At 42.6% G+C, this 11,289-nt stretch overlaps 1 protein-coding gene across 1 annotated transcript in view; it reads left to right on the plus strand.

Annotated features, from left to right (window-relative positions):
* brwd1 (bromodomain and WD repeat domain containing 1) overlaps positions 1–10,598 on the plus strand; it is a 24,741-nt gene extending 14,143 nt beyond the window's left edge. Inside the window, exons 23-44 of the mRNA XM_080506611.1 lie at positions 49–104; positions 247–490; positions 648–764; positions 1,066–1,173; positions 1,296–1,420; positions 1,705–1,787; positions 2,055–2,166; positions 2,746–2,807; positions 3,070–3,225; positions 3,342–3,462; positions 3,559–3,684; positions 3,765–3,831; positions 4,324–4,374; positions 4,577–4,702; positions 4,778–4,930; positions 5,076–5,236; positions 5,448–5,608; positions 6,450–6,575; positions 6,677–6,856; positions 6,962–7,279; positions 7,355–7,522; positions 8,158–10,598. Of these exons, the coding sequence (XP_080362737.1) occupies positions 49–104; positions 247–490; positions 648–764; positions 1,066–1,173; positions 1,296–1,420; positions 1,705–1,787; positions 2,055–2,166; positions 2,746–2,807; positions 3,070–3,225; positions 3,342–3,462; positions 3,559–3,684; positions 3,765–3,831; positions 4,324–4,374; positions 4,577–4,702; positions 4,778–4,930; positions 5,076–5,236; positions 5,448–5,608; positions 6,450–6,575; positions 6,677–6,856; positions 6,962–7,279; positions 7,355–7,522; positions 8,158–9,533 (4,197 nt within the window). The 3' untranslated portion in view covers positions 9,534–10,598. The remainder of the gene's footprint in view (positions 1–48; positions 105–246; positions 491–647; positions 765–1,065; positions 1,174–1,295; positions 1,421–1,704; positions 1,788–2,054; positions 2,167–2,745; positions 2,808–3,069; positions 3,226–3,341; positions 3,463–3,558; positions 3,685–3,764; positions 3,832–4,323; positions 4,375–4,576; positions 4,703–4,777; positions 4,931–5,075; positions 5,237–5,447; positions 5,609–6,449; positions 6,576–6,676; positions 6,857–6,961; positions 7,280–7,354; positions 7,523–8,157) is intronic.
* The last annotated feature ends 691 nt before the right edge of the window (positions 10,599–11,289 follow it).

Here is an 11,289-nt window from a genome sequence, read left to right on the forward strand (position 1 = left end):
GAAAGCTTTTGAGATGGTTTCATGTGGTTTAATATCAAATCTTTGCAGGACAATGAACTGGATTCCTCCAATAATGAGGACGAGTGGAATAGTGACAGTCCAAGGTATGTGCTGCATCATGGGCAGTCACTTTCACAAAGGGTCATAGTGCATGGGACGAGTACATTGTGTTAAAATGTATACGCATAGCAGATGACGTCCATGCAGGTTACTATGCAATTGAAACTGTTTAATTAAACTGTACAGCCATACTTCCAGTGAGTACTCCGACTGGACCGCGGACGCTGGGATAAACCTCCAGCCCTCCACCCCCCTGTCATCATGGAAAGGGTTCAGGCGCAGACTCAGCAGCTCGGAGGAAGAGGAGGAGGAGAATGAGGAAGAGGAGGAGGAGGAGGAGAAGGAGGAAAAGCAGCAGAGTGATGAGGAGGAGAGGCCTGTGAAGAAAAGCAAAGAGAAGACCAAGAAAGCAAAGAACAAGTCACCCAGGGTGAGTTCACTTGTCCAGGTAAACACTGAATCTTGGCATGTTGTTAAGATCCTCAAAGAATCAGAATATAAAGTCAGTAGTGGATGTTTTTTTACGAAAAAATAATTAAGATTTACTTGCTTAATGGACTTTTTTCCTCCTGTGCCGATCCATACAGCGTCCAAAGCCCAGATCATCCATTAACAGGGAAGTGTCCATTGAGTTCAGACCGTCTCCGTGGATCACTGATGTCATTCCCAGGAAGTCTCCATTTGTTCCCCAGATGGGTGACGAGGTATGTGATATTGCAAAATTACCCTAAACTACTACTGAACATAGTTATATTATTTTGAGGTGAGTTTTGTTTTTTGTTTTTTTTGTACCTTCAAAAATATATGGTGTCCCACAATTTGTGATTTGCAGATATTAAGCACGGAAAAACTGCATGAAATTCAATTCGGTCTGATTTGGCTCTTGTATGGCAATCGCATAAACAGCAGATTCCTTGATCTTGTATGATTGATGTCCCAGGAGTAAAAGCAAATCATGTATACAAAGGTACTTTATCAAAGCTTTCACTCTTCTGTGTCTCTCAGGTGATTTACTTCCGGCAAGGACACGAGGCTTATGTTGAGGCAGTGACCCGGAGTGAACTATACCCCATGAACTCAGAAAAACAACCCTGGAAGAAAATGGACCTGCGGGTAAGGCAAAGGACAGATAAGAAGATGGAGAAATATGCTCAGTAGATTACATTCACAAAGCTTTTTAAAGCTTTTCCACCCCTTTAACACATTAAATGGGAGCATTGTTCTTTGTTTCCCAGGACCAAGAGTTTGTGAAGATCACTGGAATAAAATATGAAGTGTGCCCTCCCACTCTCTGCTGTCTGAAGCTGACTCTCATCGACCACGCCACAGGCAAAATCTCAGACAAGTCTTTTTCTGTCAAGTAAGCACTTTGTTCACCTCAGATGATTCTGCTGAGGAAGGCATTAAACATTTTCACTTAATCGAATGATCAAGTGATTTATTAAGGTTGTGTTCTTCTTTTGGGTATCTGAGCACCTTTTTATGAGTCCCAACAAGTGGTTACAAAAATTTAAAAGGGATTAAGCTGATTGGGCTTTTGATGATTTATCATGTTTTCTTTTACTCTGTTATGCATTTTGAAAGTCTTAAATGTTTGATGTTTTTGAAATTTTAAAATGACCCTGGTTTTTTTCCCCCCTCCAGGTATCATGACATGCCGGATGTGATCGATTTTCTGGTTTTGAGGCAAAGTTATGATGAGGCACTCCGTAGAAACTGGCAACCAAGTACGTGAACCCGGCAGCTCAAGTTGAAACTACTGTTTTTGCCTCCGTATAATCGTTCTCAAAAGGAGAAATCAGATTTTTCTAACCTGAGAAAAGATGCAATCTGGTTTGAGTGTATACTTTAGGCCTTCATTGATGGTTCTATTTTGGTGCTGATAAAGATTTTGATTGTCCACATAGATTTTGTTTCAGTGATCACTGCATTAACTTTAAGCAAATGCATGCCAGGCATTTGAGACATACCATTCTTAACTTTCTTTGTCACAGATGACAGGTTTCGCTCAGTGATAGATGACGCCTGGTGGTTTGGGACCATCGTCTGTCAGGAGCCTTACCAGCCCGAATACCCAGACAGCCTCTTCCAATGCTTTAAAGTCAGGTGAGAGAAAGGTTGTTACAGACGTCAGACCTGTCATGCAGCGATGATGGAAGGAGTATCTTGTCTGTCTTGTCTGTTGTGTTTTAGTTCTATTCAGTTTGTAAATTGAAGCTTGTACATTGTGTGTCCATTTTATTCTGATATAAAGTATTTGGATAATAGAAATTGCAGTAATGTATACAATTCCATGCTCCAAAACACGCACGCACCATTGTTTGAAATTATTGTGAAGTTTTATAACCTGTGTATAGTATTCCTACAACATAAAACATAATCAGCTCGTCAAATCAGCCCATGCATCTCTGCCCCCTGGTGGTCAAGACATAGACTGTCTAATCTGCTACAATAGCTTTACAATATCCGAGGCTGTTCGCACGTGAATGTGAGAAAGGGTCACTCACCCCATGGAATATATTGTTCATTGTCACATGTCTTTTGAAGACCGTTGTTTTGCTGTGACATTTATTTTGCCTAATTTACAAATCCAGCTAGTGTAAATAGTTGAATAATGACAGGAAGGTAGCAGTTTTGAAGTTGTGTGAAAGTTGACTGTCCATTTTGATGGGTTTGTTTTATCAGGTGGGACAATGGTGAAACTGAGAAACTCAGTCCATGGGATGTGGAGCCTATTCAAGATGATGGTAATGGAGATTTCTCATGTTCCTTTTAATGCCACGTAGGCACAATGTTAGAATGCACTTAATGGGCAGTATAGCAATATGAAGATGTCAATTTTGCATGAATGCATTTGCAGTGCCTTCCTACAGATATGCATGCATGTGTATGTTTGCAATTAGTTTCCCTTTTATAGGTCTTGTCAGTCGCTTGGGAAGCACTTTGAGTTGCAATGAAATTTCCTGAAGTTGCTGTCCAGATAAAGATTTACTGATCTCTGCCGAGCAGATCCGGAGCCCGAGACTGAAGGAGGTGGGATCCCGGTGACTCCCGACGAGATGAAGGAGCTGATGTACAAGCCTGTTGTGGGGGAGTGGGGTGAGCGGTGCAGAGACGAGGAGTGTGAACGCATCATTGCTGGGATCAACCAGCTCATCACTGTTGGTGTGTAAAAACGCTCCCTTCCTTGTTTGAATTCCTGGCGTGAGCTTGCATCATGTTTGTCTGATGGGTACCGTCAGCCGAGAACAACAACTCACCCTCACGTACATTTGCTACAGAGATCACAGCTCCGTTCTCTGGCCCTGTGGACCTGATCCAGTATCCCACCTACTGTACCGTGATCGCCTATCCCACGGATCTGGGCACCATCAAGCTGCGACTCATGAACAGATTTTACAGGTCGGGTCCTCCAGCGTTTAACCTATCTATTGTTGGGATAATATCAACGGTTTAAATTCAGATAACTGAAGTAACTAATCCTCTGCTGGTCCACAGACGCCTTTCAGCATTAATCTGGGATGCTCGGTACATTGCACATAACGCCCGCACTTTCAACGAGTCAAGGAGTAAAATTGCCCACTCCGCAAAAATCATCACGAATGTCCTCCAGAAATTTGTGAAGTACGTGTCTATTTGTTTTCCAAACATGTAATTGATGACATAACTGGTATATGAGCTGACACAATTTACAATTTCCTTAGTGATCCAAACTGCACAGATATCATGGAGATTTACCACACTGTGGAGGAAATGGATGACGACGATGAGGTGGGTTTGTAAAGAATGTTGTCGGAGCGCTGCACATTGGCTGCCAAAACAACAGTACTTTGTAAATGTGATCATAAAGGAGACATTTAAATACAAATTTGCAAAACTTGATGAAATCAATATTTGGTGTAATCAAACTTTTTTTTAAACGCAGAAAGTTGAAGTAAAAGCACCATAGCAGATATCAGGGATAGTAACCAAAACACTAATGTCCATGTGTCCCTTATGACATTTTGTCACAAATAGAAATCAACCATGTAACATGTCTCAGCCTTTTGCCCAATTACTATATAGGACAACAATGGATGGATCACTGTTAAGACATTAAAGTTGATGTGCAGTGAAGTGAACCTGGCTGACCTGTGGACAGTCGTAAAAGACTGCCGGGTGGTTGTTTCCTTATTTTAGAGGAGATCACATCATTAAACTATGTAATTATCCTTAAATTATTAATCACATTTAAGTAAGACAGATGTGATTTTATGTCCACAGGAAGAAGATACCGAAGCCCCGGGAACTTCCTCTGAACACAGACTGCGTCAGGTAAGTAGAAACATGACAGATGACATGAGTACAAAGAACATTAACAGTGCACCAAAACAAGACGACACACGCAATAATAGAAAAGCCAAGTAAGGTACCTTTTTGAAAATGGGTCACTGGTACCTTTAATCTGAGAAGTCAGCGTTTGCTTGCATGCACCGTTTGCCAGTGGTAACCTCTCATCCCTCTTTGATGTCCGCAGCGCTCTGTTGAGGTGGTTCCAGACCGAGATGCCTGGAAGGAACAGTGCAAGTCTCTGCTCAACTACATATTTGAGTGTGAGGACTCTGAGCCGTTCAGGCAGCCCGTGGATCCTGAGAACTATCCAGTAAGTTCACACAGGACCCCAACGTTAAGCTGTGAGTGGGGAAAAGTCTAACTCGTATTTGGTCAATATCTGCAGGACTACCACGATATCATTGATACACCAATGGACTTCAGCTCAGTTAAAAGGACCCTGGAAGAAGACCACTATGAAAATCCTGTCGAGCTGTGCAAAGACACCCGACTTATATTTGCCAATGCGAAAGCTTACACACCCAACAAACGCTCCAAGGTGAGGGATAATTGATGTCTGCTGAGGAATGTTAATCTATTAAAATCGCCTGTGGGTTCAACGTTGCCAATCTGTGTACCCAGCTATTTACAGATTTTGTATTATCACCATGTATTTCATCTTGTTTACTTCTTTCATTTCGTAGATTTACAGCATGACCTTGCGGCTCTCGGCCTTCTTCGAGGAGCAAATCAGAACAATCATATCCGAGTACAAAACGGCTGTGAAGAGCAGCGACAGGCTCCGCCGCAGCCAGAGGTTTCGCAAGAAAATGCAGCAGCAGGATCAGCCGTCTGCCACCACAAGGTCTGGTTCCGGCAATACTGTACAAACACAGCACATTAAGAATGTGGTTCAAGTGCTTTCATGTTGCAGCTTGTTTGTTTCTCAGTTGTTCAACTGACGGTCTAAATCTTTGTAAGAAGTTGGCTTTTATTTCAAACTCGCTTGTAACTTGGCTGATAAACAAAGTTGGACATTGTTGTTTCCCCCCCCCCCCCCCTTCTTTTTACCGCAGTCACAGGCGAGCAGCAGTCAAAACTCAGGAAAAAGTGGAGTCAGCATCAGTGACCAAATCTACCTCAGCCAAAGTGTCTGTTCCTGAGCGAGCCCGGAGGAGTCGCGGACGCAGGTCCTCAGAGGACGAATCCGCCTCCAAAGGTGCTTCATCCACACCAGGTACAAAAGACGCGTTGTCTCCCCGTAGGCTCTTGAACACAAGTTGTATCAAGGCTTTGCTGGCAACAGTTATTTTTCACATTCATGGTGAAAGATGGCACAGCTGTAGTCTTGTAATCACCTTGGAGCTCAATCAAGTATTTAACTTTGCACTTCCAGCTAAAGCCTTTAAATATTTAAAAATATTTTGCCACTTTTATAGTACATCACATTGTTTTCCACACATGGGAATTTCTAAATATGAGAGTAAAACAGTCTTAATTGTCAGTGGAAATCAAATCACGGTCAGCTGAATTCATTTTCATGCATATACCAGTCTGCTGTGTTTTGTGATGAGGAGCTTGGGGGGAAACTGGGTCTAGATGTCAGCAGAAAGCTGCAAACTCAGCTGTACCTCAGCACATTCCAGTCTTCCTTAATATTTCTGGTAGAATAAACACATATTGTCCAATATAGATGGATGGATGGTGGGACATGTGCTTATCACAGATACAGTCACGTTCCGTCTGTTAAAGATAGATGCAGGTCTCCTGCTCTGTTTTTAACTTCACCACTGGGTTGCTCGTGTTGACATGAAACTGTATAATGAAAGTGCCAACAACTTGCAAATGTACCATTTAGTTGTAAGACGACTTTGTGAAATAAAGTCCCCATGTAAGAGAACACAGCAGAGTCTGATTGGAGGTTGAATTCCACGTACCAGCATATTTGTCACATCCCGGGTCTTTTTCTGCTCGGACGGTCTCGCCGTTGGCAAATGTTGTGCAATATTTTTTATGCAACCATCAGTGGGATGAGAGAGCAGTTGCAATCCATGTAAATATTTGGCTTTTTATTCCAGAGTCTGACAGTGAGAGTGACGTCAGTGTGTCGGAAGAAGAGAAACATTCTGGCTCCTCGAGGCGCCACAAACACAAACACAAAGCTCGAGTTACAAGAAGCCACCGTGCCAAGCACAGAAAAAAAGGTCAGACATGAAGTTTTTCAAAATGCGAAAGGATACAGGCCACAGTGTCGTCTTAACGCAGTTTGTTAAATATCTTTGGACATTATTTCTCTTTTTACCAGTTGCTGATAGTGAAAGTGAAGATGAGGAGGAGGAAGAGGAGTTTGACAGTGAAGCTGAAGAGGGAGAGGATGGCGAGGCCTCCTCACACTCTCCACGTCGTCGCTATCCCAGCAGAGGTAAAAGCAGCAGGAGCAGGCGACTGACCAGAAACTCTGCTGCTGAAGACAGGAAGCGCACAGGTAAACGCCACTTGCCGTCTTCAGACGCGAGACCTTAAAAAAAAAAAAAAACACCCCAGATACTGTCAGTTTGTTTGATCACAGATACGAACGGCTTGTTTTCAGAGGGCAGAGCCGAGATGAACGGCCACAGCAGCAGGTCCTCTCGTAGCGAGAGGCGGCGCCACCTGGACTCTGACAGAGGCGTGTCTCCGGGCTCCGACGGCGAGGACGAGGTCACGGTTCGCAGGTCATTCAAGAGGAAGACTGCGAGAGCCGCCGTGAATAAGATCAAACTGCTGGAAGTGTCCGATGAAGACGAGGAGGAGGAGGAGGACAAGCCAACAAGGAGCAGCAGCCGCCTTCGCCACACAACCCGGACCAGCAAACGCACGGCAGTAATCCATAGCAGCTCAGATTCAGATGGCGAGTCGTCGGCAAGAGGTGAGCGAAAGACGGGGATTATCACCTTCCTTTCTAGTCTTTTACTGACCTCTGCTCTTTCTGTTGATATTCTAGTATCTCAGAAAACAAAAGACTCTGTTGGCAAATCCAGAGAGGAGGAAGAGGAGCGTGATGGCAATGACAGTGAAAGTTCATCTTCCTCGTCCCGCAATAAGCAGAATGGACACACAAAGTCCACCAAACAACGAACATCAAGAGAAGCTGCCAAAACTAAGAAAAATGGTGAGAAATTAGTTTTTTGTTTGTTTGTTTTTTTGCGTATACCAGCATCTCTGTGACAAAGTGCAACTAAGACTATCTGTGATGCTTCCATCCAAGACTAAAGTAAAAACTTTTTATTTATTTATTAATTTTCTTAACAAACAAAACAGCATGAACAGAATAATGAAAAGACAAAAATCACTTAAACAGATGGTTGTCTTGAAACTCTTAACAGCGTTACAGGTATTTTTTGTGTGCCGTCTAACTGGTGCCACTTGTTGCCATATAGATGTCCCACTATATAAATCTTTTTATAGAATGTGTTCTCTTGTAGAATTGTAGGGTTAGAAGCTGCACAAGGGATTTATTTGATGGAGAAATTAACCAGTCACTGTTGTTGGTACATTTGCATTAAGCCTGTTCCCAATGAGGGTTTTTGACTCTCATCACTATCTTTAATTTTTCCTTCGCACATTACGAGTTTAATTCCACTTAAAAACCGAAAACTCTGAATTTCCGAAGGATAAACATGAATCTTGAACTTGTTTCTTAGTATGGAGTTATTTATTCAAAAATGTCAATGCAAGCAAAGTATTGTGATCCCGTGCGGTCTAAAATTTGTCCTAATAGCAGATTATTATTTTTTTCTTGTACAGCTTTGATGTCCCATGTGAACGGACACAGTTCGAAACATCACGAGTCTGAAAGCAACTCTGAGCAAGAGCAAACTGCTGAGGAGGAGGAGGAGGAGGAGGGATGGGCGTCTCAGAAACTATCCAGAAGCACAGCCAGGAAAAGGAAGATTTTAAGTGATGAGGAAGATGAAGCTGAACGCCGGCCCACACGACTGCAGCCTCCCACGAGCTCAGACGAAGAAGAGAAAGATGGCAGTTTCCAGAAACGTCCCCATCAAAATGGAAGAGACATGACTGAGGAACTCTGCGGGGACTCGAAGAAAAAAAGCAAAGTTTCACATGTAAAAAGCCAAGTCAAACAAAAATCTGCCTCAGCTGATAAACTGGATGGTGCCGGATCAGATGAAGTTGGCGATTCTCCAAAGAGACACAGTCCACGCAAGAAGAGGCTGAAAAAAGTGGATAAAAGGGGAATGGAAAGCAATCACTCCACCGAGGAATCTGAGGTTGAAACAAAGAAGCCAACTAAGAACAAGAGTAAAGGTAAACGGCTTCACAATTCTGAGCCAGAGTACAAACCCAATAAGAGGTTGAGGAGGAAACGCTCCACTGGCTCGTCAGACGAAGAGTCTTCTGATCAGGTATCGAACAGGCGGCTGAACCTGCGAGCCCTCCCGAAAAAGAAGTACATCAGCGACAACTCCGGCTCCGAGGAGGAGTCCGCCTCTGCCAATCGGGGCCGACCGAAGAATGTAAACAAAGAGGCTGCAGAGTCTCAGAGCGACAAGTGTAACATAAAGGTGTCTCTCAGAAATTCTCCCAACACAACCAGGAATCCGCCGTCTTCCAAAAGAAAACGTATCTACACGTCCGACTCCGAGGACTCAGAGGAGGATCGGAAGGGCGAAGCAGCGCTCAAAAACGATGACGACAACAGCAGATCCGGCTCTTCGAAGCACTCCAAAAGGGAATCCAAACAAGAGGATGCTGACAGCAATGACAAGGACAATTCTTCCCGTTCTGACCACAGTGAAGAGAGGGAAAAGATTGCTGGCCGTTCACAGGGGGGCAAGAAAACTGAGAGGCAGCCAAAAAAGAAGCGGAAGGAAAGCTACAGCAGCAGCAGACACAACTCGGACTCGGAAAGCGCGCAGTCGTCTTCAGCCTCGGAAAACTCATTTGCCAGCTCAGGGTCCCACAGCAGTCCAAAGAGGAGAAGTCACGCGCGGTCCAGGACCAGTGAGAGGACCGCCTGCCGCCAGCTGAGGCAGCGCCGCCAACGCGCGGCCTCAGACGAGGTGGACACCGACGGATCGTACAGTAAACCGCTGCGAAAGACGCGCGTGAACACCCGCAACCGAGGGAAACGGACAGTAAATTACCAGGACAGCGAGTGAAGAGGAGCGTTAACTGGAGACATAAAAAAAAAAAAAAAAAAGACACTTGATGGCCTGGTTTATGGTAGTAGCACTGGAGTCCTCGAGAGAAAATGCTGTGAATCTGTTTCATTCAGGGATATTTATATTTTCTATGAAAAACATGTTTATAGATGTAATACAAATTCAAGCATTTGAACTGCTGGTTGTCGCAAGGATACAGGAGCAGAACGCCACCCTCCATACTTGCTTGTTGTGGTTTGGCCAACAAAGAAAACCATTCTGGAGACTCTTGTCAGCTTGGGTGCTATCTAATATACCTCTGTTTAACCAAGCATATTGCTGGCTTGCACTAAGATACACTGTAATGAGGTATTTCATACACTAGTTTTGCATTAGAAACTCAGGGGTCAATAAGTTTACTGTAGTCTCAGACATGCAGTTGTTTTTGAGCTAAAGTAAAAACAAACAAAAAAAAAAAAAAAGAAGAAGACAAAACGATTCCAGGTTGGCAGATGTCAAGCACATTCACTGGGACAAAACAAATCCATGTTCAGAATATGACTACAGCACTCCTTTGTACATCCAAACACTTAATGCTTGACTGTATTGTGAGTTGATATGAGCCAAATAAAGGATGATTATTTCCCACCCCAATACATTTCAGTTTGTTTTCGTTAGATTTGTGTTGTACTTTCGTGAATAGGTGTAAATATGTGATTGAAAACAAAATTGTCTGAACGGCATTGCTGTCAGTCGGTAGCAAAGTGTTTATTTAAATTTGAACTTTTTTTTTTTTTATTTTACATTTTTATTTTCCTTTTACATTAAATTGTATTGTCTTGCCATATGTCACAAATTGGTACATTTTTGCAGAATACAAGTAAACACAAATACTTGATGCAAAATGCTGTGATTTCTCATATTGGGAAGACCTTTTATTCTGTGTTACCGAGTTTCAGTATTAAATTCTTTTTCAGAGTTGACCGAAAACGTTTTTGCCAGTCATATGGTTTTGTTTTGTTTGTGGGGAAGTTTCTAAAACACCAGTCGCTTTATGACATTTTTGCTTAACTGTTTTTCGTACTACACCTTTTAATAAAACAGATTTCACAGGAAAATTCTGAACGCAATGTGGTCGTGGAGTGCAATGATTGAGTTATTCTTCCTATTAATAAAGGCATCTTTTCAAGGTGTGTTCTGTGTGGGGTTTCATCTTATCCAGCATCACTAACAACTCCAGGCTAACTGTCAAAGCATTTATTGATTGGCATAAATTGGGTAACTACTGTTTGAAACTAGTAAAGGTGAGGCAAATTCATTTATAGAGCCAAATACTGGGCAATTCACAGCGCTTTACAAAATTAGAGAAATACAGAAATGCTTTACAAAGACATGAATAAAAGAAATGCATTCAAATAAATAATGAATTGTCCCAAAAGTAAGTCTCCAGATCTTTGTTTTCCACAGCCACTGACCATATGGCCCACTTTGGGACCGCTAATACACTCGCTGTAGTCAGTAGTAATGGTCAATTCAGGGGATTTAAGTACAGCATAAAAAGTAGAATAAATAAGGTGAGAGATTTATTCAGATAGATTTCATAAAGTACAATCTATTGTTTATTTGAAAGCCTCTGCAAATAATGTTTTAAGTCCTGAATTAAAAGAAGTGTGTCTCAGCAGTCGTCAGGTGTTCAATTCAATTCAACTTTATTTATATCGCACCAAATACAAAATGGTCATCTCATGGTGCTTTTAACAGAGAAAAGAGAAAA

This window comes from Blennius ocellaris, assembly GCF_963422515.1.
Source record: "Blennius ocellaris genome assembly, chromosome: 2".
Taxonomy (NCBI): Eukaryota; Metazoa; Chordata; class Actinopteri; order Blenniiformes; family Blenniidae; genus Blennius; species Blennius ocellaris.